This window comes from Heterodontus francisci, chromosome 7 (assembly GCF_036365525.1).
Source record: "Heterodontus francisci isolate sHetFra1 chromosome 7, sHetFra1.hap1, whole genome shotgun sequence".
Taxonomy (NCBI): domain Eukaryota; kingdom Metazoa; phylum Chordata; class Chondrichthyes; order Heterodontiformes; family Heterodontidae; genus Heterodontus; species Heterodontus francisci.
The window spans coordinates 118,344,875-118,372,192 of NC_090377.1; the positions used below are offsets into that span (position 1 = coordinate 118,344,875).

Below are 27,318 nucleotides of genomic sequence, written 5' to 3' on the forward strand. Positions count from 1 at the left end.
AATACATTATCAAACAGTTTCAAACAGCGCCAAGTCAAAAATTACAAACAGTGCAAAGGAGGTCCGTTTCCTTCAATACAATCATGAGTTGCCTCACAACCCTTCCATTTCATTGTCGTGTCAGATACATTTTTACATTTTACAGCAGACAAAATTTTCCCGATACAGTTCGAGGGGTTTTCCGTGGATCCAGCCCCTCAGTTCAGCTTGGTGGGGAGGGAACCTTACACAGTGGTCTTTCCCCATTGAGCCTTTGCTGCGGCTGCCCCAAGCTTTAGTGCATCCCTCAGCACAGAGTCCTGGACTTTGGAATGTGCCAGTCTGCAACATTCGGCTATGGACAACTCTTTGTGCTGGAAGACCTTTTTGAATACCTGCCACTGGCCATTAACAGGTTTTCCCAGTTTACTGTGAACAGTCTTTGTCTTGTCACATTGAAGTCAACCTTACCTAAATCTAGAATCTTAGTAGTTGTTTTGCATCTCTCCCTTTTAAACATTATATTGAACTTGATTGCTATTAGATAAATGTTCACACACCGTTAGGCTCTTAACTGGCTCATTACTAATTACAAAATCTAATATGGCATGCCCCCTTGTTGGTTCTAGTGCATATTGTTACAGAAAACTAGAACAGATTCGAAAAATTCACTACCTGTCTGACATGTGCTGGTCTGCTTATTCCAATCTATCTGAAAGTAAAAATCCCCCCATTAAAGCCACATGCTGGTCTAATTTCTGCATTTATACAATCTATCACTTCACAGCTACGACCGGGGGGCCTATACATAGCTTCCATACAGTCTTGAATTCCTTTCCATTTCTTAATAAAGTTTCCACTGCCTGCTTACCTCTCGTTATATCCTCTTTACCATCAAAGCCTCCACCTATTTCTCTCTCTTGGTTTAACTACTTTACATCTTTAAGTTTTCCCTTTACCTGCAGTACCAAAAGCACAATTTCTGGCTGTTACTCCACTCTGTTCCCTTTTGTTTGTTTTCAAACTATATCTATACCACCTTTTTCACCTGAGCACCCCTCTGCGCCCCGCACCCCGCCCGCCACATTTATTAGTTTAAAGTCCTTGTGACTGTCCTATTTATCCTTTTTGGTCCCAGCGCAATTCAGGTGGAGCCCGCCCCAACATTATGGTTCCTTCCTGTCTCAGTACTGGCACCATTGTCCCATGAAATGGAACCTCTCTTTCCTATATCACTCCTTCAGCCACATGTTCACGTCCGTAATCTGCTTATCCCTGTGCCAATTGGGAAACGGCTCGGACAATAATCTAGAGATTATAACGCTTGAGGTCCTTTTCTTTAATTTAGGTCTTGGTTCCCGCGTATACTTTTGCCTGCTCTTCCCTGTGTTGATGGTCTCAACATAGAACAGAATAACTGGATCTTCCCCTCCCTCTCCAATTTTCTTTCAAGTCAATTTGAGATGCCCCTCATCCTGGTACCAGGGAGGCAACTTGCCATCTGGGACTCTCAATCCTGATTATAAAGGATGCTATTTATCCCACTAATTATTGAATTCCCTGTAACTACCACCTTATGCTTCCCCTCCTCCTTTCTTTGGACAGTCTCCTGTTCTAAGGTGCCATAGTCAGTATTCTGGCTGTCCTTCTGACAGTCTTTATCCTTATCCTCCAAATGAGCCTCCTCCCACCTTTCTTGTGTAACCTTATCAGCATAACCTTCTATTCCTTCCTTCCTCATTCTTCGCTAGCTTCCCCTTAAATATATACCTGTACAATTCACCTCAATCACTCTGTGTGGTAGCAAGTTCGACATTCTCACTACTCACTGGGTAAAAAAGGTTTCTCCTAAATTCCTTATTGGATTTATTAATGACGATCTTATATTTATGACCTCAGTTTTGGACTCCCCAAAAAGCAGAAACATTTAGAAATTTTCTATGGTCTGTCTGTGTACTGGGCCTGGCACTGCTGTTATAGAGATGCTGAACTCACTAATGATAATTGGCCGTTTTCTTGTTCTATTGATTATTATTGTAGAAGTGTATTTATGTGGCACTATGTACTTTTCATGTGCCAATTATCTTATTTTCTACATGGAATTTTTGAGTTGAATTTCACCAGCCCTTTGGGAGGTGGACATCGTGCCAGATGTCGTCCCACCAGCATGCCATTTTGCCAGTGGCAGGAAAGATGGCAGGTGAGCTGCCTGCCTGGAGCCCAATTGAGCTACTTAAGATGCCAATTAAGGGTGACTTCCCACCTTTGTGGCACTTTGCCAGTAGTTGGAGGCCTGTTGTCGTGTGGGGAGACCGTCCAGTGAAACCAGTAGGCCATGGGGGTGGGCAGGCGTGGGGGGACTCCATTTTGGGTACTCTTTGGCCCACCGAGGGGCCCTCCCCAGTGGCAATACCCACCCCTGCGGCAACGGCGCCACCTGTCCATCAAGACTCACCTTGCTTCCACTTGCCACCATGATTGCCGGGACTGCCTGCCCAGCTACCCCAAACCAAGGTGAGGTGAGAGTGACTGCCCTTGACATCAAGGCAGCACCTGACCAAGTATGGCAACAAGGAGCCCTAACAAAACTGGAGTCAATGTGGGAAAACTCTCTGCTGGTTGCAGTCATACCTAGCACAAAGGAAGGTAGTTGTGGTTGTTGGAGGTCAGTCATCTCAGTCCCAGGACATCACTGCAGGAGTTCTTCAGGGTTGTGGCCTAGGACCAATCATCTTCAGCTGCTTCATCCTTCCCTCCATCATAAGGTCAGGAGTTGGGATGTTCACTGACGATGGTACAATATTCAGCACCATCATGAGTCCTCAGATACTGAAGCAGTCCGTATCCATTTGCAGCAAGACCTGGACAACATTCAGGCTTGTGCTGATAAGTGGCAAGTAGCATTCCTGCCACACAAGTGCAAGGTAATGACCATCTCCAACAAGAGAGAATCCAAGCATCTCCCCTTGACATTCAATGGCATTACCATCACTAAATCCCCCATTATCATCATCTTGGGGTTACCATTGACCAGAAATTGAACTGGAGCAGCCATATAAGTAATATGGCTACAAGAGCAGGTCAGAGGCTGGGAATTCTGCAGAAAGTAACTCACCTCCTGACTCCACAAAGCCTGTCCACCATCCACCAAGGCACTAGTCAGGAGTGTGATGGAATACTCTCCACTTGCCTGGATGGGTGCAGCTGCTACAACACCCCAAGAAGCTCAACACCATCCAGGACAAAGCAGGCTGCTTAGTTGGCACCCCATCCACCACCTTCAACATTCACTCCCTACGCCACCGATATACAGTGGCAGCAGTGTGTACCATCTACAAGATGCACTGCAGCAACTCCCCAAGGCTCAATCGACAGCACCTTCCAAACCTGCGACCTCTACCACCTAGAAGGACAAGGGCAACAGTTGCATGGGAACACCACCAGCTGCAAGTTTCCCTCCAAACTACACACCATCCTGACTTGGAACTATATCACCATTCCTTCAATGTCGCTGGGTCAAAATCCTGGAACTCCCTCCCTAACAGCACTCTGGGTGTACCTACATGACATGAACTGCAGCGATTCAAGAAGGCGGCTCACCACCACCTTCTCAAGGGCAATTAGGGATTGGCAATAAATCCTGGCCTAGCCAGCGATACCCACATCCTGTGAAAGAATAAAACAAAAACCCTCTTACTCCTCTTCAAGGGCGCCGGTGTCAATGCGCCCTCATCCTCCAGCAGTGGCACTGCTGAGGTGTCGGCGCTCTGATTGGGCTGCCAGTTTTTGGAGGCAGACCACCATCCTGAATAGGGACGTCAACCCCCACTGAATTGGCTGTTGCTGGCAGAATGCGGCCCCCAGGTCCCGCCCCCACTGAAATAGGGTTGTGCCCTGCTTTCGGCCCCAGTGGCAGAACTGCTGCCTCCGCGGAGAAGTTCCAGCTTTTGTAAATATAATTGGTTGTAACAGAAAATGACCTATTTTTCTCTTTTGTTAGATTCTTCCCAGTACAACTGTAATCCCACAAAAGCAGAAGCAACCTGCCAGGAATGTATCAATTTAGGACCAATTTGCGCCTGGTGTAAGGCACTGGTAAGTCTCATTGGGTATAATAGTACAGTTTATAATGTCTGGTACAGTACCTACATTTGAAAGTGCAATGGTACAGAATATTTAGAGTGGAACTGCTTGTATCGGACATGAGGTAGCCGGTTATCAAACATTAGTACAGATTACGTTGGTGATGGAGTAGCTGCTAATTGAAAGTAGAATAGTCTGTGCAGGGAAACAGGGCAAACTACATATATGATGTAATAATTAATTCCAAAGAATACAAGTTGTTTAGTCGTGTGAAGTTGGATTAAGTGAGAGGCGGAATGTGTGCTTTTAATAGTTATCTTTGGTTGGTATGCATTTCACATGACTAACTTTTGAGAATGTTATGAAATTTGAAAATTTTAAGAACCCTAAACTTCAAAAGCATGAAATGAGGCCTCAGAGCTGTCCTCAGAACTTAAGCTGAAATGTGATGGTGCCCCCAGCTGAAAACTCAATAACCTTGGTGCACCGAATCTGTAAGATAGTGGAATTGACAGTTCATAGAAACCAAATCCCATGGTGGAGTCCTTTATCAAGGAAGCTTTACCTCAGTGGCAGCAGTTTTTATGAACTTCAGTGACTTCAGCCAAAACTGCTGAGTGGACAACAGTGTCTGGCCTCTTTCCAAGATTCCTACCATTGTAGATGCCACTGTCAAGCAAATTCAATTCACTCCACACAAAATTAAGCAGTTGAAAGGACACAGTGAAGGGCTTTGGGCCTTGACAACACCCTGACTGTCGTGCTAAAGACTTATGTACCAGAAGTTTGTACTGCCTTGCCAAGTTATTCTGGTGCAGCGATAACCATGGTATCAATCTGACATTGTGAAAAATGACCCAAGTATGTCGCTGGATCAAAGTCCTGCCATTCCTAATTTAACACTGTCATGGGGGCACCATCACCAAGGATTTCAGTAGTTCAAGTATTCAACCCACCACATCACCTCAGCACAACTAGAAATTGGCAAGAAATGCCCATGATTTCCCATGTCCTGAGAAAGAATATTAAAAATATAGCTATATTGACAAATTAACAGAGACTTTGGCCACAGCATGGAAGTCATCAGCATTGTCCTTGGATCATCATTCTGTCATTCTGATGCAATGTCGGTGTTACCTAAGACCACTGCACACATATGCTTCATACTGCTTTGTTTGACATATTAGTCCTGATGTTGCAACAAAAATAACAGTGAAGCTATCAGTGCTCACCGTTAATAAAGAATAAATCGGACAGCAGATTCTGGCGCGTGGGCAGTTAAATGTGGAAATCAGGAAATTGCTGTCAGAGTTGCCCTTGTCCTCCAGAAGTTTCACAATACGAGAATCTCACAGAAAGAATTGACATTGAAACAGATAAAGGGTGTGAAGTTGTGGTATTATTGTGTTAGATACCCACTAAACTTGCCAGAAAAAGTTGGGTGTTTCCATTCTTGTATATGCGAATTTTTAATTACAGCCATGCAACCTGAAAATGAACTTTTACACGTGTGGAGTCTCACTCCTTCAGATTTTAGTTATTGTTGGAGTTTTTTTTTTACTTTTTGACTCTTTAATCATTCTCTTAATCGCACCTTTCTTTCCCTCTATTTTGTTTTTTTTTTGCATGATTTCACACTATTTTGCACTATCTTAACTGACACTTTCTGGTTCAGACTTTGTGTGCCTCAGTTAGGATTTTTCAATCTGATTGGTTAAGGAGATCCATAGTTGCTTGCCCTGGTCGCAGATCCCCCGAGAGGGAGTTGTCCTGAAATTGCTTCCTATTAACAGCAAGTCTCAATGTAAAAACCCACAGGATGTCTGGGACTGTTCGTTCACTGCTGACCTGAAAATATGGGCCATTCAGAAATTTTAAGTTTTTTTAATGAACAATCAAGATACTTTGATTCTGCTGAATTTGAGTGGATAAGGTGGAGGCATCTCATTCTCAGCACTTCCAACACATATTTCATTTGGTGAGAATTTAGCAGCCAATCAGCTGTCCATACAATCATATTGCAGACCATGGGATGGATTTTATGGATGCAAGGGGGGCCTCGATGCCGGGCCCAAAAGGCGAGGGGAACCGCCATGGCCCTTAGGAGAACCCATCGCCTGGCTCTATTTAACTACTCCCTTTAAGGATGGGGATTTCACCTCCAAGCGCTGCAGGCCAATCAGAGACTTAGCATATCAGTAGCATTGGCAGTGCCAATGGGAGCAGTGGCCACTGGGAGCACTGGCCACCGCCAGTACACCAAGAGGCCCAGGACCAGGACCAGCGCAGAAACAGACCATGGGTTGGATTTTGTGCCCACGGCAGGGCTCCCATGCCGGGCCAAAATGACAGAGGGAATCCCGCCTCAGCCAGCTGGAGTCCCCCTGAAGCGATTCTATGGTGCCAGGCCAATTAAAAAGCCCAGCGCGGGCCAATTAACAGTCCAGCACCGGGATCCCCGTCCCTTTAAAGATGGGGATCCAACCCCCAGGAGCTGCTGGCCAATCACAGGGCCAGAAGCCCAGTAGTATCCCACAGCCGCGCCACTGGTTAAATGCCAGCAGCGGCAGAAAGGCCACTTAAGGGCCTCAATTGGCCTCAGGACGGGAAGGCCATCATCGGCCAATCCCACCCCCAACAAAATTGCATTGCGACAGAGAGGCGACGGGCCCCTGTTGCAATTCTACGGGCCCTTTGCCTCCAAACCCATCTCGGGGCCCATGAAATTCAGCACCATGAGTCAATTCTGGACCTAATGTAAGATCATATCATCTGACTTCCCAGAATTCTCCCTTCCACCACCTTCATGATCCATCACTAGCACAATGTGTTGAAGTTTCAGTCTATTTTTCTTTAATCCAACCACCACAGGTTAATTTTATAGCCATAGCACCCACTGAAGAAGGCCTTCACCAATTAATTTTAGATTCCTTGTTTGGGGGAGTTTTGGTAAGTCCACCTGGGAGAGAAAGATCTCATGAGAAGGAATCCAGAAATGAGATAATCCTCCTTCTTATAGTGTGAAGTTAGACTGTTCATGTTGATGCAGTGTGCGGTCATCAGTTTGAAGTAAACATGAAAATCCAGAGTAGTTCAGATTATTTTTGGAATGGAAAGCTCTAGTGAAGAGGTAGACGTGTGTATGGTTTTATCAAATTGAGGATCATATTCTCTGTTCTGTGTAAATTGGAATGTAAGTACCACTGAGAAAAGTTGTAGGAGCATGCAAGGTAATAAAATCAGCTGATTCTGCAGAAAAGTGCACTTCTATCGCAAACATGGCACCTAATTCCACCCTTTAAAACTGGCCAATGTTGAGAACCGTGCCAGAAAGCTGATTGATTTGGCCTTCTAGCCCATCCTTCAATCCAGCTTACCCACATCACACACTCTCTCGAGCATATACAAATGCATAACTTCTCTATCCTCAAATGCAGGCAGAAAATATTGCTGACTTTTGTTTTATTGTTACATACGAATTAGGAGCAGGAGAAGGCCACTCGGCCCTTCGACCCTGCTCTGCCATTCAGTAAGTTAATGGCTGAACTGATTACTCCACATTTCCACCTACCCCCGATAAGCTTCCACCCCCTTGCTTGTCAAGAATATATCCACCTCTGCCTTAAAAATATTCAAAGACTCTGCTTCCACCACCTTTGTTGTTTCCTTTACTATATAGTTCTATTTCCTGTACAGAATTTCACCAAGGCCGGAGAATCAAATTCTGCACGCTGTGACTCTGTGAAGGTCCTCAAGAGTAGAGATTGCAAAACGGTAGACATAATCAACCCAGAAAATAAGATGTATTTGAAAGTGGACAAGCCACTCGTGAATTCTGGAGCTACTGTGACACAGATAAAACCGCAGAAAGTTCAACTTTTTCTTCGACGAGGTAAAATCTTAAGGCTTGGCATATTAATGACTTTACAGATATAAACAAGTTTCAAATGTTTATTTTATATAATATATAAACAAAATCACTCAACACTCCAAATAAAATTACGCGCGTCAGTATCCTTCAAGATATCTACATAATCTGAACAAATCGAATAAATATGAAAAGGCCAATGTAGAGGGAAATCAGTCCCTTGCTTTTTGTACTGTTCATAAAATATGAGAGATTTTAACTCACTCCAAGCCCATTCATTTACATGGAATTAAAATTGGGCCCAATACCTTTATGCTAGGAAATTTGATAACACTGCTATATTGCTGAGGAAGCAGAATAGGAAAATAGATAAAGCTGAACTTTGGAGCATCTGAGTAGATGGGCAAAGGAGATGTTAATGAAATTTAATATATGCATTCCATTGTGTAGACATATTCATGTTTTTCGTACCAACTTGCCCTACTTCACAATTTTCCACATTGAATTGTGTTTGCTGTTTCTCACTGCACTTAATTTGTCTCAATCATTTCGAGTGCCATCAGTGTCTCCTTCAAACTACTTAGCTGGGTGTTTACAGGAAATTAAATTTACTCACTGTCTGCAAGTACATTAATTGAATTCTAAAGTACATTAATTGAATTCTAATTAGATCAACCTCTATTAATGTGCCTCCATGTGGTGAGTCTGATTAAGGCACCCACCTATCTACTCTGAATACACATACTTTGATCAGAATATCCTTTCCTGGCACTATGCACACACTCTTCCATGACTATATTTTCATGTTGAATTCATATGTACGCTGACTATGCATATTTCTCAAGCCTGACTCCCCTCAGGGCTGTAGACTTGGTTTGGTAAGTAGATGGAGGGAAGTACAAGAGACTGGTTCATCTCCTGTAGCTCCTAATTATCAGGGGTCTGAAACACAGTTGTGATGGCTCTTTGCTATAATAGAACTGTTTTTAATCTAGCTCAGCAAATTCTCCTGGGAAAGTGGTCAAAACAACCACGCCAAAATCGATTTGAGGTTAATTGTGGGGAGGATATTTTTGGAGATAAGCAGTTAGCCGTACCCTGGGGGAGAGGCCAGATTATCAAGATAAGGAAAATGCACACTTCTTTATATCTCACTTGGAACTATGACATTAAACTGCAATAGATGCAAGACTTTATACATGAAGCAAAAAGAAAACATCAGAGTGGAATTGGTAAGTTGCAGCTTTTTGTCACTGATTCCTCAATAAATACATTGTTTTGTGTTTTAGGCAGTCCACAGAAGATCGAGGTGAAATTCAAGCGTGCTGAGGGTTACCCTGTTGACCTGTACTATCTCATGGACTTGTCCTACTCCATGAAAGATGACCTGGAGAATGTGAAGAAATTGGGAGGACAGCTTCTTCAAGCACTAAAGCGTGTCACAAATTCAATCCAAATTGGTGAGCCCACCATTTTCCATATTGCTTGTAGTGGATTCATAAGACCAGTAACTTGTAGGAGCACATAGCATTAAAATCTGGATATTGTTTCTCATAGTCTGGAAGTGGTCAGTCAGATCCCTGCTGCAATGATTGTCTCAGGGTATAGTGTGATGCCGTAACTTTTTTCACAATTGATCAAGCTGGATGCGAGCTGTAATTTTAAAAGGGGAGAGAAGGTCTTTTAATGATACTTAAAAGTATCATTAAGGTCAGCTTTTATTGCCAATTTTAAAACCTGTGCTTTCCCCAATTTTATTTTTAATTAAGATAACGCAAAGGTAGGGAAAATGGACCCAAAAACCTCTCAATAAGAACACAGCTTTTACTTGTAATATTGCTGAAAACTAAAGAAAACAACAAAGGGACCTAAACATCTTTTACAAAGGCATAATTTTTAAGATCAGATCCTCAATTGATGAGCCTATGTTTACTGTTTTTCCACTCACTTAACTATCATTTATATGATGGATGGATCAAAAGAATTTACAGATTACACACAAGGAACAGTTGCTACCCTGGCTTTAACTAACGTTGACTTATCTTGTGACCCGAGTCTGCCTTTGATGATATTTGTCTTCAAGGCATCTTCAGTATGGCAACGGTCAGTGCATTGCCATTCTTGTTCCATACCCAATGAGAACTGAAGGCTGATGCTTGTCGCAATATAGAAAATGGAGTCCTCACAACAGGTGAGAAGGGTCTCCTTCAAAACAAAAATCCAAATTGAACAGCCTTTGTTTCTCTTTCATCTGAAAATTGGTTCCATGGATGGACATGTATGGGATCTGTGCCATTAGTGTGGTATTTACAGCAAACAGTGCATGTGCTCATGTCACAGGTGCAATGCATGCACATTAATAGACCCAATCTTTTGGTAAGAAAACAATGGGAAGTTGGAGATTTTCCAATTCACCACCCAAACAAATAGTGGTGAGTAAGGATGTTAAAGGGAAAACTGCACCTGAGTGGTGCAGTGGATACGTACATATGAGGTTTGGTACTGAACCTGGTTCAAACTGGAAAGCTATCAGGTTCAATCCCCGATTTGTTGACTTTTTTAATCATAGCAACAGCTCCGCTACAACAAATAAATCCAAGTCAGGAGAAATGTCTTTACCCAGAGAGTAAAGATAAGAATGTTGTTATGACCAGGTGAGAAAGGTGTCTAGGGGTCTGTTACTGTCTTCACTTGGTCTTATTGTACCAGGATATTATTTTTAAACACACTGTGTTTTGAGTTCCCCCTTTGTGAATCCTTGTTCACAATTATAAGGCAAAGAAATTAGTATAAACAGGCTTTCTTTGGTTTAAAGGAGAAAAGTGAAATTTATTAAACCTTAAACTTAAACTCTAATACAGTTAACGCCTATGGATATACATCACGCTCACGCTAGCATGCACATGTGATACACACATGCAAATAGGGACAGAAAAGAGAAGAAAAATAAAATGGAGAGGTTTGAGGCAGTCTTAAAGAGTTGGGGGGGGGGGGGTGGGGTGGCGGGGGTTTCTTGTCACTGTTTCTGTGTTTCCAGCTCACCATAGAGTCCTTGATTGTGGACAGCTCTAACTTTTCATTGGGGCCTAATAGTCTTCTTAAACCTTGTTCACTGTAGGAGACTTTTCTCTCTTGGGGTTCATATGTCTTCAATGGTTTCCGAAGCTGGTGAGAGCAAGATGAGAGCAGACAGGAGTGAGGTCTTTTCAGTCCAGGAGAAAAGTGCTTGCTGATTTCTTTCCCTGTTGGAAGTTCAAATTCAAAGAAACTCCAGGAGTCAGTCAGTCATGTGACTAAAAGTGGTCTGACCACTTTTTCTGTGTATTGGGGAAGCAAAAGACTGGGTCCCTTTGTTCCAACACTGTCTGTTACGATGCAAATGTCTTTCCAATCAGGGGCTTGCAATTTTAAGTTTTAATGTTCATGTGGTGAAATCATGTGTGCCTCAGTCTTGGCAGGTGGGGGGGGGGGGGTGGTTTGCCTGACAATGTGGAATTTGTTCCCACATGGAGTAGTTGAGATGAATAGCATCGATGCATTTCAGAGGAAGCTAGATGAGTACATGAAGGAGAAAGGAATAGACAGATATGTTGATGGAATTAGATGAAGTAGGATGGGAAGGAGGTTGTTTCTGTGTTGCAAGATTTTATGTAACTGGTTTCAGCATTCCCAGACTAGGAAGGGAAAGTCTGGGGTTACTTGTGCTTAAAGCCCTCATGGTTGAGTCGCCTACTAACAATCACTATCCAGGCTCAATATGAATAATAAATCACTCAAATAATGACTTTTTGCTTGCAGGATTTGGTTCCTTTGTAGACAAGACAGTCCTGCCATTCGTGAATACGCATAAGGAGAAGATGAAAAATCCATGTCCGGATAAAAGTGAGGCTTGTCAGCCTCCATTTGATTTTAGGCATGTCCTCAAGCTAACAAGTGATGCAAACACATTCACTCAACAAGTTGGGAAACAATCTATTTCTGGAAACCTGGATCCTCCGGAGGCAGGTCTGGACGCCATGATGCAGGCAGCAGTGTGTGAGGTGAGGCTGTTACTTGAAGGGCTTATTTTAGAGACAAGCTTAACTTACAGTTAGAACATTGGGATCTGAGTGGTGTAGAGTGCCAAGGCTTCCACATTTAACAACCTCCCCAGTCAGTTTTCCAGGACCCCTGCACCTGCTCCAGTTCTGCCAACACTACCAACCAACACAGTGAAACAATCCCTCACTACCACTTGACGCAGTTTCTACAATCCACTGCCCAAGATGCACTGCAGCAACGCACCAAGGCTCCTTAGACAGCACCTTCCAAACCCGCAACCTCTACCACCTAGAAGGACAAGGGCAGCAGATGCATGGGAACACCACCACCTGCAAGTTCCCCTCCAAGATACACACCATCCAGACTTGGGACTATATTGCCGTTCCTTCACTGTCACTGGGTCTAAATCCTGAAACTCCCTTCCTAACAGCACTGCGGGTGTACCTAACCCATATTAGAGGCCTGCTTTAGGTCAGGAAAAAGAACCCGACCTGAACCCGACCGAATCACAGTGGGCCCAAGCCCAACCCAGCCTGAGTCCCTCAGATTTTGCACCGAGCCCGACCCGACCCGAACCCGCCACTAGTCAGCCCGACCCGAGCCCAACCCGCCCATCCCTTTACTTACGTTCCTGACATTGAACCTGCAAGAAGCTGCAGCGCATGTGCGAGACGTCATAGTGACGTCACTCGCTCACTGCGCAGACTCAGTTTCGTCCCAGACTCCCAGCTCAGGTAAGTTTTTTTATTTTTAATACTTACCAACAGAGCACTTGCCTTGTGTGTCCGGCCTGAGCCAACCCGACTCGATCTGGACTCAGCCCGACTCGATCTGGAGTCAGCCCGACCCGACCCGAGCCCGAAAGCCGGATCCGGAAGATGGGCCCGACCCGACCCGGACCCGACACATGTCGTCAGTTCTGTCGGGTAGCAGGGCCTCTACCCCACATGGACTGCAGCGGTTCAAGAAGGCAGCTCACCAAGGGCAATTAGGGATGGGCAATAAATGCTGGCATGGCCAGCAATGCCCTCAACCCCTGAATGAATGAAAAAAAACTTTCTTTCACTACCTGCAGCTTTCTTCATAACCTGGGTTTTAAAAGCAAGCCATTGAAAAAAATTAACTACACACTTAAATCAATTTCAAGAGTAATCAAGCTCTTTGATTTACTGTTTCCGTGCAAATATGCACACAATTATCAAACATCAACTTGCATTTATATAATGCACTCCGATGGTGCTTGGACAAGCCCCTCTTCCAAATAACCCCCAAAGCCCCTCTACCAGGTTTAGAATGCTTGATGCTAGAGCGTAACAGGTGAGCTCTGCATCCAGCATTCAATTGTGGAAAATGAAAGAAACTTTTTCCCACATTTACGTTTAATTTGCAAGAACCCATATGGGCAGAGACATTGCATGCACCCATTGGAAAATAGGGAAGGGAGTTGGGGGGGGCAAGGTGGAACATGTCAGTGAGAATGCTTTCACCCGGCCTGCTCTAGATCCACTGAAACAATAGCAGAAGGAGAATCTCTCACCCTGTGCCTGGTCAGCTGTCTCCGAAACAGTCCATCAGTCTAAGCTACAAGTTGCACCTGAAATATTGGGCTGAAATTTTCTGGCTACAGGGGTCCTGGTGGCGGGTCAGAATGTGGGTGGAGACCCTGCCTCGACCCTCCGTCAGAACCCCATTGCAATGCTACGGCGGGCAGGCAATGAAGGGAAAAGCTCCTGCCTCCGGATCTGCCAGCCAATCGGAAGGCTGGCAACTCTGCAGTACCAGCAGCACCACTGGGAACAGTGGCCACTGCCAGTACTGCAGGAGAGGACCCTGGGAGAGGTCGTGGGGTGGGGGTCATCGGGCCCATTCAGGCAGGTTCTAGTGATGGGGTGGGGTGTGGGTGGGGTTGGTGAGGGTGGGGAGGGGGGTAGCGATTGCTGCTTGGTGGCCCTCTGGAGGCTCTGGATTGCCCCCAAAGGAGGGACACCCTGACCCCCCACTAGGAGGCTGCCAGGTTTTATCTGGCAGCGTCTCCCTGCAGCAGCGAGCCCTTCCACTTTCTATGAAATTGAGGTGGAGGTGGGATTGGCCAATTAAGGGCCTCAATTTGCCTGGGGTGGGAAAGCTGTCCTCAGAGTGAATTGGAAGATGTTCAGAAGGTGACGGGCACTCCGCCCCCTGCCTTCCCACGCAAATTTATGGGCACCCCCCCCCCACCGGCCTCCGTTCCCATCCCGAGTGGGCCCATAAAATTCATCCCATTGATTCTGCAAATTGTTTACAAATAACTTAGTAAAACTTAAGGAAACGCAAAAATCTTTGAAAGACATCAACAGCTTTATATATTAAAATGTTCTGATGAAAGGTCGTCGATCTGAAACGTTAACTCTGTTTCTCTCTTTACAGATGTCGCCAGACCTGCTGAGTATTTTCAGCACGTTCTGTTTTGATTTCAGATTTCCAGCATCCACAGTACTTTTCTTTTATTTGAGTTTTATGTACTCCATGTACATCTGCCTAAAAATAGCAATGTTGTTTCTCACAGGAGGCGATTGGGTGGCGCAATGTCACGCGTCTTCTTGTGTACACTTCAGATGATGGATTTCATTTTGCTGGAGATGGGAAGCTTGGAGCAATTCTGACCCCCAATGATGGCAAATGCCATCTTAATCAAGACGGCTTTTATGAAGATAACACTAAATATGTGAGTGTAACTTTCCGATTTGTTGTTTGTACGAGCATAATCATCCCACTCTACAGGAAAATGTGGCCTAAATATCCCGGTCCAGAAAGAATCCCACCAGATTGATGGCGGAGCAGGATTTGTGTTTATCTGCCTCTCTATGCTTTGTACCAAGTGGATCTTTTGAGGGGGAGGGCTCATCAGCAGGCTGCTGTCTGGCTTCCGGTTGTATTTCCACTGCCACTGTTTTGCCTATCCCATCTGCCTGGCGGCAAGGGGGAGAATGGGGTGAGGGAAGAAAAATGGCTGTGGCACCAGTTGCACTGCAGCACAGCGAATGGTTCCGGTTAAAGAACAGAATTTTTCTCAGATCTTCTGCTTTGCTGTGTAAATATTGCTCCAGACAATGTGGCCCTTTCAAGTGTTTAACCATAGCCCCCATTGTCTGATCAATGCTGGATACCAGAAATGCAGTGATGGTCCTGACACTCAGAATGGCTAAGGGTTTCACAACAGGAGATACGTTGAATAACATCTGCCTATCAAGCCTGCCCAAATACAAGTCAGTGGAGTATATGAACAATATCACTTGCAATGACAAATCTGAGAAGTGGTTGTTAATGCTGGAGAGCCAGTGAAATATCTCCTGTGACTTCTGTAGCCAGCTACAGATCGAGAAAGTGGGGCGAAAACCCACTTGATGCCAATCAGCCACCTTGAGTGAGAGAAAACGCAGTGTTTCGTCCTGTTATCACGGCAAAAGCCTCTCTATTTCTGGGCCCAACAGAACTGTAACTTTAACATCAATTCAAGATGTGCTCTTCTGTCAGTGAGGAGGACATTTCAAACAGGCTGTTCATTGATTTTAAAGGCAACACCACCAGTGATGAAATGGAGGCTGCTGACAGGGTCACAGGCGCTGAGCATGCACTGCGTACATTTTTCACCTCTGTCCATGGGGTAGAGAGGGGACTAGTGGGGAGGTCGCTTGGCATCATATTTGTTGGGATTTTTTGGAGGTTTATGACACAGTGCAGCGTCAAGCTGTGGATCAGCCAGTTAACAGCTGTTGCAGCAACAGCGACTTTTTCAGCTGGTCTTCCGTTCTTCAAATCAACGGGTTATATTTTCAACTTGAAATTAGCAGCGATGAAAATCTGATGATCCACAAAGTTGGTTTTAGGCTTGAATGGCGTTTTATGATTATACACAGGTAAAGATTGCAGTGTTGCTCGGGTGTGCTGTAGTAACTGCTACTTATTTATCCTGATGTGATGGAACATTCTGTCTTTTATCTGTTGTCTGTTTTCCAGGACTATCCATCCATTGCTGAGTTGGCATCGAAGTTGTCTCAACATAATATTCAACCCATTTTTGCAGTCACAAGTAAAATAATGCCAATATACCAGGTAATCATTTATGGTGAATGCCAACATGTCTGATAACTATTCACAAAATAAGGCCAGTAAACTAATCAAAGAATGAACCAGCTAACCCTTCACAGAACTCTCTTCCCATACCATTGTTAAACCAATGACTCTCTGCTAATCATTCACAGAATAATACCAATTTACCAGGTCGCCATTTGCAGAATTTCAGCCTAGAAAAATATGAAATAACCATTTTTAATTATGCACAATTTGAACTTTCCAATTTAATCTCCAATGTGAGGTGAAGAAGCACAGCATTTCCAAGAAGGGAAAGCTTTTAAATTTTTCCTGACCCCAGGGATTTGGGAGAAAACATCAGTGTGTCAGTGCAACATGACATTTTATATTATTTGGCCAAGTGTTTCCCTTCCATAAATGGTACTTTTGTGCTCCTGCCAGAACTTGAACCAGTCTTCTGCTGTATCTGATTATTTTCTAAAGGAATTATATATATCCCCAATAAATGATCCACACAGTATGTATTGAAGGTGGCAACAGAAGTTGTGTTTGTCTAGGATGTAATACACAAGCTTAATTTAACCCGCCTGGAATTGTTCTAAGTCAGTCAATCTGATTAATCATAATTAAGTCACCATTCGATCAATCGTTACAGATATCAAGAACTGAACAGGACGTAGAAAAGTATCGCCAACTGTTTAAAATTTCCATTGCTTCCAAACATAATATGGTTACCAAAGCAATCATTAGAAAACATGAAATGTTAACTGTTGTGTGTGTACACCTTCAAGGGATATGGCTACAAGATCATGTTAGTCATGTAAGAGCTTTGATGTAACACACCACATGATTCTGTGTGTTTGGCAGTCTTGAAGAAACACCTGTACAGTAAACATCTCAATCTACTAAGTGCTCACTCAGTACTCAATAAAAAAACCCACAATATTGCGATACTGATGTTATTGGAATGGTCAGTCTTTGTGTACTGTCTCTACTAACACAGAGGTTCAAGGAACACACAACATGTTTTGAAGACCCAAAGATGTTTTTTAGAAGAACTATTCTGAAGAAAGCACACTACTTTTCCTCTTGGAAGATCAGACCATGTTGCAGTCATTTTTTCTCTCAAGTCTACTCAGCGACGATCTGGATCTTCAACACCTCAACTCTTCGAGCCTTCTTACCTTCAAAGCTGTTCAGTCAACAGCAACTGGGTAAGCTACTTTTCACTTCGGGCTGTGAAGTCAGGTGGCTGCAGACTCCTGTTGACTCGTTTAACACGGGGATTCGGAGTTCATCGGGAGCAACTTGAGGAAGTATGAGTGAGCTGAACGCTGTACAGAGGTAACAGACCCTGTTACATTTACAAAGTGCGTCAGTTAGTTCATCTCCATCACGGCAGTGTAATACCGGGTCAAGCACAAAATGTGCATATTTTTGGTACTGGGAGCACTGTGATCCATCAGTGAACAGGGGAATGGGCGAGAGTCTAGGCACAGAACGAAGGAAACTTTTTCATTGTGGTTTCAGGAGGAGCAATCACAATTGCTATGTTTTGATGGAAAATCACATTACAGTTTTGGGCCTTCGATTTTTCCTTGTGTCAAATCCACCCTCGAGGGCGGGGCTAAGGCAAAAGCGTGCGAATTTGGCAATAGCGCCACAACCTCCAAGCCTGTTCCTTTTTGTTACAAGTCTCCATAACAAGAAACAGTGCCACAACCTCCAAACCAGTTCACCAGTGGAACTGCAACTACTTTTTTTATTGTGGAAAACAGCTCCATACCATCCAAGTCTGTTCAGCATTGGTACTACAAGTCTTTTTATTATTTGCCTGCACAGCTTATCTTTTGTAGATGTAATGACACAGAGTTATTGCAATCAAGGCTACACTTCTTCCTACTATTAATTGGACCTGCTTTCAGAATTTCAAGCAGAGAGTCAAGGTTTGTTTTGACAACCAAGGCATTGATGATCCACAGAAGCAAGCAGTAAAGATACACATAGCTATTGACAATGAAGGACTACATCGTCTCAACACCTCTGGTCTTAATGACGAAGAACAAAAGGACCCTGCAAAGATTTGGTCCACTCTAGAAGACCAATTATGCCACAAGCTCAATTTTCAAGTACACTGAATTCATGTCTTTCAGACAACAGCCTAGCGAATCTATAGAGCAGTTTGTCAGTTGTTGTGCCAAAGGCTGAGAGTGTGATTTTACTGACACCGAGCTGGCCGATTGCATCATTGAGCTTGTGATTGCATCCACACCGATGGAACTCTACCAAAAGGATCTTTTAGAGAAACCCAAAGAGTACACAGCTAACACCTTATTGAAGCATGGCCACAAATTTGAATCCATCGTTATGGGTCAACAAAGTCTTCAATCTCTATGTGTAACAAATGTCATAGGTGCATTGAATAGGGATTTCAAATCCAAGACACCATGTACAAGGTGCGGAATTTTACATTTGCCTAAAGTCTGTCCACCGCTTAACTCCATATGCAAAGCATGCAGTGTCAGAGGTCACTGGAAAGGAACAATGTCGTAAAACCAAGACAGACACTGCAGGCAACAGTCCTGAATGCAAACAATTGAACCGGAGGACATCTTCATGCCCTGACAGGCTTCGCAATTCTCTGTCGCAATCGATTCATCCATGAAGTTTTGGATGACACTAACACTACTGATCATGAAGATCAGAGTATAATCACGAGTGAGCAAGCGGAACAGGTGACACCAAGCACTACCTCCTTTCAGTCCTCAAATGGTGACTAGAAGGAGTGCAATACGGGCCATGGTTTCCCAGATTTTCCAATGGTTTTCCAATTCTGCCCGAGTGGTCAGAAGATAGAAGCTCTTTTCAAATTCTGCGCATCTTGTGGTTTCAAGATTCCTAAGAGTGAGAATGAGGATGAGGCACAGCCTGTTACATACGACATACAGTGCCTCCAGTGCGAAATGTATCTAGTGCTTGAAGTTAGAAATGTTCTTCTAGAGCAACCTAGGAAAATGAAAGAAATGAATGACAATCACGCTGGGAAGAACTTCTCAAATTAGTTATTGATCAGCAAGTTACCAGTCAAAACTCTATCACTGGTACATGGAGTTCTGCAACAGTCTCCAAAATTCTTATGAAGTAAGTAGACCTACTGTTGCTACATTGCGTCGTCACTGAGGTGAAATTAGAGTTGTTCATAATTCCAAGTCCATGTAAGAGTCCATTGCAATTCATACAAGCTCGAAGATAGCTATCTCAGACAGAATCTATACATTTTTCTTCCATGAACTCTGTCATGCTAGGCCCCCACCTGCTAAGAATGAGACACATTAATTTTGTCATGAACGTTGATTTTAAACTGTTACTGGAGTGAAGAAAGGACTTGTTAAACAGATCAGCCATGGCTGGAAAATACATTTGCATATTAGCAGACAGTGATTGGAAGGACAAAGGACCATTCCCTGACACATTCAACCCACAATGGACCTTGATTACCAGGTATTGTGTGTAAGAGGAGCATTCCAAAAACTGCTGTAATCTAAGACGTGGTCAGATCAGTTGGTCACATGACTAACCTGCTTGGCAACCTGGGTTTTTCTGAATTGTAAAAACAGTTTGAACTCAGAAAGACTGTTTGCTCCTGGATTGAGAAGATCTCTCCTGTCTGCTCCCATCTCTTTCTCACAAGCCTCTGAATCCACTAAAGACACATGAACCCCAAGAGAAAAAAGTCTCCTATAGTGAACAAGGTTTTAAGAAGAATACTGGGCCCCAACGAAAAGCAAGCTCAACCTATAATCGAGGACTCGACAGTGAGCTCGAAGAACGGTAACAAAAATTCTTCAGATATTGCCTCAGACTTTGCCACTTTATTTTTCTTCTGCTCTTTTCTGTCTATTTGCATGTGTGCATCGCATATGCATGCTAGCGTGGGGCGCGACGTGTATCCATAGGCATTAACCGAATTAGAGTTTAAGTTTAATAAATTTCAACTTTTTTTCTTTAAACCTAAGAAAGCCTGTTTGTGTTGGTTTATTTGCTTTATAATTGGAAAGCGGTGAACAAGGATTCACCAAGGGGGTGCTAAAAACAGTGTGTTTAAACCCTAGACACCTTTCTCACCTGGTTGTACAAACTCCAATTCACATACAACTGTTCCAGTATTAGGAAGTGCTACTCCATTTCGAAATCTGGCAGGGTTATCAAACCACTTTTACGTTTTTGCAATTGATGTCCTTGCATATTCTTATTGTTTCTTTTGTATTATATCATACTACTTTTCTGTACATGTATATAGTTAACTCCTACTTGCATAAAAGAGATGTTCAAATTTGTAAATATGTTGCTCTTTTCCTTTTTGGAAAAGGGGGATGTTGTATATGTTCACCTTTAAGCGGTGTGGCTACTAGATCATGTTAGAGCTATAATGTAAAACACCACATGATTCTGAGTGTTTGGCAGAATTGAAGAAACACCTGTACAGTAAACATGTCAATGTACTAGCTGCTCTCTCAGTACTCAATAAAGAACCTACAATATTGTGATACTGATCTCATCTGGAGTGGTCAATCTTTGTGTACAGTCCCTACTAACACAGAGGTTCAAGGAACACGCAACATTAACGTTGTTTAACAGCCACAGCTGATCTGAGTTTACACTGCATGATATGACTTTTGAGGTGTTATTCTTTCAACATAACATAATGTACTTCATCTTTTAGTTTAGAAGACTCCATTGTACCTGATGTCCCTTTCCTAACCATCAAGTCTTTACAAAACTACTAATCTCTTTCAATGGGCTTAACTTGTACCTTTGGGTACAAAAAATCCTGTAGTAGATTTAAACTGAATATGTTTGAACATCCTTTATATTCTTGTAACCTTCAGCCCAGTTCATAACCAGAAATACACCAGCTTCTGTGCAGGGAAATCTCCTTTACAATGTGCTTTAAGCTTAAATATGTACTTTTTAGGAGCTAGGAAAGTTTGCCTTTTCTGGGGGATTTACATATGCACAGTGGAAATTTTAGGGTGAATTCAGTAATCCTGCACTCTCCATAGTGACTAGCGCAGATGCATTTTAGGGGAAGCTGAATAAGCACATGAAGGAGAAAAGAATAGAAGGATATGTTGACAAGGTTAGGCAGGGTTAGATGAAAAGGTGTGGAAAGAGGCTCGTGTAGAGCATAAATGTCAGCATACACCAATGGGCCAAATGGCCTGTTTCTGTGCTGTAGACTATGTAGCTCGTAAAATAAGCAAGATCAGAGACAGGGCCATAATACTGTTGAACCAATTTCTCTAATGTTCCTTTTAAGCACAGCTCCCATGAGTTTATCCAGTTAGATAGTGGCAGGTGACATGTTGGACTACACTGCGAGAGACAGAGTGACCAAAGGGTTTTTACTATGGTGGAATGCTATTCAAAGCACACATGTCCAATTCTAAATATTTCAGCTTCCCCAATTTCCACTTGAAGCATCGCTGCTCCTGTTGTATTTTTTTTTTGCAATCATGTTGTGAAGTACTGAAGTAACAAAGGTCTCTTCTCGTTTCTTTCTGCTTCATTCCAGGAGCTGAGCAAAATGATTCCAAAGTCTGCGGTGGGTGAATTGAAGGACGATTCCAGTAATGTGGTTCAGCTAATAACAGATGCCTATAATGTAGGTTCTATTCATTGAGAAGTTCAATCTATTTTAGTTTTACTGTTTGCCTGCTATTGAGGGAACAATGGTCGGATACTAGTTCGAATGCACTGTGCATGAGCACATTGGTAAAGCAGTGGATCGTGCCACCTGGCCATCTTCCAATATTCTCAGTTTATTGATTAATTTCTATTTTCCAGAATCTATCTTCCACAGTGATATTAACACACAACACCCTGCCAGATGGGGTCCGAATCTCTTATATATCACACTGCGGTGATGGAGATATTGAGAGTGATAAGAAGGGTACCTGTTCAAACGTGAAGATTAATACAGAGGTGAGTTCAAATTTAGATTCTTACAGTGGTCTATGAGATGTGTGGGTACACAGCCCACACTCACATGAGATAAATTCCAGGTTGAAAGAGGCAATTCAACATTGGACTGTAAATCAAACCAAGAAGCTCATATTCTTAGTAGTGCATTGGGTGGTGTGTCTATCCATGAGGCCAAAGGGGGCACCTATGACTAATATGTCAGCTGTGGCTCAGTGGGTAGCACTCTTGCCTCTGGGTTCAAGTCCCACTCCAGGGCTTGAGCACAAAAATCAAGGCTGACATTCCAATTCAGTAGCGAGGGAGCGCTGCACTGTCCCAGGTGCTGTCTTTTGGATGAAATGTTAAACCGAAGCCTCATCTGTCTGCTCAGGTGAATGTAAATCATCCCATGGCACTATTTTGAAGAAGAGCAGGGAAGTTCTCCCCATTGCCCTGGCCAATATTTATACCTCAATCAACATCACAAAAACAGATTATTTGGTCATTATCGCATTGCTGTTTGTGGGAGATTGTTGTGCACAAATTGGTTGCTGCGTTTCCTGCATTACAACAAAAAAAGACTTCATTGGCTGTAAACACTTTGAGATGTCTGGTGGTCTTGAAAGGCACTATATAACGCAAGTCCTTATTTAATACTCTTCATTAACATTGATGCTGAAAAATAAGTTACTGGACGTGCTGGGAAGCTCTCCACAGCAGTGTTCACTTCTTTTAAACCACTGTGCATTTCACCACCAGAAAAAGAACATCGAGATGTAGAAGGCAAAAATAGTAACAACTACTTAGAATTTATATTCAGAACAAAAATAGGCTTGAGTGAACAAGTAAACAGTATCTCATGTAGGAATTAAAATGCATGAATAGTCAACCTACAAGATAGGGGTGGGGGAGAAGAGGGACAATTTAAAGTATTTAACTGAGGCCCATGGGGATGCAGCGACAGGTTTTTCCAATTACCAATGGATTATTGCATGGAACCCAGAAAATAGGAAAAAGTATAGAAGAAGTGTAATGTACAAAACTTTTGTGCCCCTTGATGACAGCAATCATGCTTTTTTTCCAGATAAGTTTCACAGTCACAATAACTGCAGACAAGTGCCTGACTAAAGGAGAGTCCTTTGAGATCAAACCCTTGGGCTTCACTGAGAAGTTGGAAATTTTACTGCAGACGGAGTGTGACTGTAAATGTGATGACAAATCTGACATGTCTGATCACTGCAACAACAAGGGTCAAGTCAAGTGTGGTATTTGCAGGTAAAACAATGCTTTGAAAATTCCTTAGGTCCAGTTCATCTTCCTTGATGAAGACTTATTTTCCTTTGAACAACTCTGAAGTCGAACTTTGAACTGATGACAAGGTTTTGGTCACCTGTCTTTAATATATGGCTTATTGCCAAAATTTGTTTGCCAATGCTCCTGTGAAGTGCCTTAGACCATGTTACTATGTTAAAGGTGCTATCTAAATGCAGACTTAAGTACTCCTCCCATATCTGTGGAGGTTTGCTTGGTCTGGAGATGATACAGAATAAGCTTACTATTTCAAGATCTCTCACTTCTTGTCTCCAATCTCTCTCTCTCTGCAACCTTTCTTTTCTCACTCCATTTTATTGCTATGGTTATTGTTCCTCTGTGGTTCATTCTAAATGTAAAATACCTTGTCCTACATTGTCTTTCTCCTCCCTACATCCTTACTGTGCTAAAATCAAGAATTGTTGCACTGTCTCCTTTTGTTTATTCTTTTATGCATTTTTCCTCAGGATTTCAAAACTATAACTCCTCAGCCTTCTTCCTTCAAATCAGAGATTATAAATCTAAGCTTAGCACTGCCAAATCACTATTTGATTTTACTTTTTGACTTTTTTTTTCAAATCTGGGTGGTGGAGTAGATTCTGGCCATTCACCTGCCTTTTTTAAATGCAAAACAAAATGAAGTGAAAGGTTTATACCAAGGTCAGGCACCATCCTGCAACCCATCGACCTTTCAAATTTTACATTGCTGGCTGTTGGAAAATGTTTGGCCATTGTTCAGATCCCTCTGTAAAAGCACAGTTGAGATTTGGAAATCAGTGTGTGGAAGAGTCTAACTCTTTTTCCCAAATGGCCTCCCTTAATGTGGGAGCTTGGATGATAATTATTTAATTTGATTTCTCTCTTCTCTGACTATGGAGGTCATGACACCCAAGCTCAAGCCTTTCCTCACCCAATGACGCCACACATGCATTTGCCAAAAGGTAACAATCCAAAGCAGAAGCAATGCCTGACCTTTTTCTTCTCTCCAGCCCAGGGGTGTCCATATTTAAAAATCGATGATGGCCTCAGGTTGATGGATGTTTAGCTGGAGAAAGTTATGACACATAAGAACATAAGAAATAGGAGCTGGACTGGGCCATTTGGCCCTTCGAACCTGCTTCACCATTCAGTTAGATCATTGCTGATTTTCTACCCCAACTCCACCTTCCCATACTATCCCCATATCCCTTAATTCCCTTAGTACCCAAAATCTATTGACCTGTGTCCTGAATACATTCAACGACTGAGCATCTGCAGCTCCAAAGATTCACAACCTTTTGAGTGAAAAAATTTCTCCTCAGAATCTAAGAATTGTTACAGCGCAGAAGGAGGTGATCTCGGTCCTAAATGATCAACCCCGTATTCTGAGACTGTGACTCCGTGTTCTGGATTTTCAGGCCAGGGGAAACATTTTCTCAGCATCTACCTTGTCAAACCCTTAATTATTATAAATGTTTCAATTCGATCACCTCTCAGTCTTCAAAACTCCAAGGAATATAGGCCTAGTCTACTCAATCTCGCCTCATAGGACAATTCCCCCTCATCCCAGGAACCAGTCTAGTGAATCTGTTGCACTCCCTCAAAGGGAAGTGTATCATTCCTTCGGTAAGGAAACCAAAACTGCCCACAGTACTCCAGGCGTGGCCTCACCAATGTCCTGTATAATTGTAGTAAGACTTATTTACTCTTTTACTCCAATCCCTTTGTAATAAAAGCTAACATATGGTTTGCCTTCCTAATAGTTTGCTGTATCTGCATGTTATCTTTCTATGATTCATGTACAAGGACACTCAGGTCTCTTGGAATGCACACACATCCCAGTCTCTCACCATTCAAATAATATTCTGCTTTTTGATTTTTCCTGCCAAAGTGGCTAACTTCACACTTTTCCCCATGATGTCTGCCAGCACAAACACTGTCAGAGATTGCAAGAAATATCCTTTTGCTGTTACTATTCTTGTCTGCATGGCTTTCTGTACCTCTCTGTATCTGTGGATCAGCCATATAGTCAAGTACTGACAGATGAGTTCCAAAGTCTTTTAAAAATGATTGGCTATTTCATTATAAGATTCAGACGTTCTGACCCTGTGGAGGGTACTTATTTTGAATTGTCTTTTTTCTTTGATTCAGATCTTATAAAGATGGAGAGTCAAGACTGAAAAATAGGTTGCTTGTCTAATTTATTAGAATACAAAATTTAATTGGAAAATTATATTAAATGATCATATAAAGGAAGCTTTTGTATCCTCTTCTCATAACTATAACCCCTCATCCCTGATAATATGATAGTGGATCTACATGGAGTGAAAGACAGGGCTGAATTTTGTGGAGTTCCCAGCATCGAGCTCTGTGGCGGGGATGGAGGGGGTGTTGGGGGTGGGGTGCTGGAAGATCACTGAGGCAGTAGCCCTCCACGGAGCCCGATGCCAGGATTGCTGGGCCCCATCAATCTGGCAGCAGCGAGGCTCCTTGGCGCCGCCCCCCCCACCAACACCTCGATGCTTGGCGAAGAGACCCGATTTTAAATATTTAAATGAAGGACATGAATAAATTAACATACCTTTCACTGCGATTTTGTGTGCGGCGGCTGGCACTCACGCACCTTTACTTTACCCTCCAGGGAAAGCTGAGGTGGGGAAGGGGAGTATAGTTGGGGGGGGGGGGGGAGGGCAGGGGAACGAGGTCAAATCTGCATGTGTAGTGTTGGGGAGGGGGGAAGGGATGACCTCTGCACTTTATGACGTTGTGGGGGAGAAAGGTCACATACTAAACACAAGTGTTTTGGAGTGGGGGGGAGGAGAAACAGGGCAGCCATTTAATTTCTTGGCATTGGGGGCTGGGGTACAGGCCAAAAATCAATTCACAGCGGTTTTTTGGGGGGGGATACGGGTTTCAACTGTGCAGGCAGGTCTGGCAGCCCTTTAAAAATGGCGCCACACCTGCGCAGAGGCAGCGGATGCATTGCCGGTGTCACAGAGTCTGCCCTCGCCAAGTGATTGGGCGGGGTGGACTGCCCAGTGTATACAGATGAGCAGCCGCACACTAGATCATGGTGGCATGGGGGCGCGCGGCCTGCATGTGCAGGCTGCCATATTTTTTGCCCGCCGCCAGGAGCACAGCAGTGGGAGAATAAAACTCGGCCCACAATGTCCTCACTACACATGCATGCGTGTGCACACACACACTTTCTTTTCAATAATGCAATGTTCAAAACTGCACATAATATTTCTAACTGCAGCTTTCCACAGGTTCCAAGTTATCTCCTTGCTTTTCTATTCCCTGTCTCTTGATTGAAAACCAAAAGTTCTGCTTGCCTTTTTAATGGCCTTATCTACTTCCACGGCCATTTTTAATGATCCTGTGAACCTGCACCCTGATCTGCCTCTGCTTCTCAATCCCAGTTAAAATCTATCATTCCAGGTGTATTTCCTTTCCCTGTTCTTCCTTCCAAAATGCAAATTTTGCCACATGGATTTGGATCTGTTACCTTTATGCCCATCCTGTTACCCTATCTATTGTCCTGCATTCAGTCACAATCAGAATGTTACAGCACACAAATGGGCCTGATCACATTTTTCATCTAATTTATCCAATGCATGTACTTGTACATTTACTGTGCTAGTGGATCTCTTGTGGGATGGCACAGTTGGAGAATATGATCTCTCACAATGTTCTCTCTAAGCCAAGCACGTGCGTGGTCATGCAAGAACCCAGAATTTACTGTGCCGGCTGTGCACAACTGGTCCCCTTTAAGACACTGTGCATGGGCAGCTGCACAAAACAATTTAAAGGTACCCTACACTTAAATCGCTAGACCGCACAAAACAAAGATAGAGGGCAGATTAGTCCCTCACTTGTCTTTGTTGAATTAATTCTGCTGCTTCTCTCATATTCATTTTGCTCTTCCATTCTGCTTCTCTTTCTCTGACTCTTTCTGCTTCTCTGACTTTCCTTCCTTCCTTTTGAGAGGGAGATGGGGGCTGGTAATGGTGAAGCTGGCA

At 43.3% G+C, this 27,318-nt stretch overlaps 1 protein-coding gene across 2 annotated transcripts in view; it reads left to right on the plus strand.

Moving 5' to 3' along the window:
- The window catches only part of itgb2 (integrin, beta 2), a 76,275-nt gene that overhangs the window by 31,312 nt on the left and 17,645 nt on the right, over positions 1 to 27,318 (plus strand). For both annotated transcript variants that reach the window (XM_068036002.1, XM_068036003.1), the window contains exons 3-11: positions 3,980 to 4,074; positions 7,759 to 7,954; positions 9,220 to 9,390; positions 11,729 to 11,970; positions 14,517 to 14,675; positions 15,968 to 16,063; positions 21,618 to 21,707; positions 21,890 to 22,027; positions 23,091 to 23,281. In XM_068036002.1, coding sequence (XP_067892103.1) covers positions 3,980 to 4,074; positions 7,759 to 7,954; positions 9,220 to 9,390; positions 11,729 to 11,970; positions 14,517 to 14,675; positions 15,968 to 16,063; positions 21,618 to 21,707; positions 21,890 to 22,027; positions 23,091 to 23,281 — 1,378 coding nt within the window. The remainder of the gene's footprint in view (positions 1 to 3,979; positions 4,075 to 7,758; positions 7,955 to 9,219; positions 9,391 to 11,728; positions 11,971 to 14,516; positions 14,676 to 15,967; positions 16,064 to 21,617; positions 21,708 to 21,889; positions 22,028 to 23,090; positions 23,282 to 27,318) is intronic.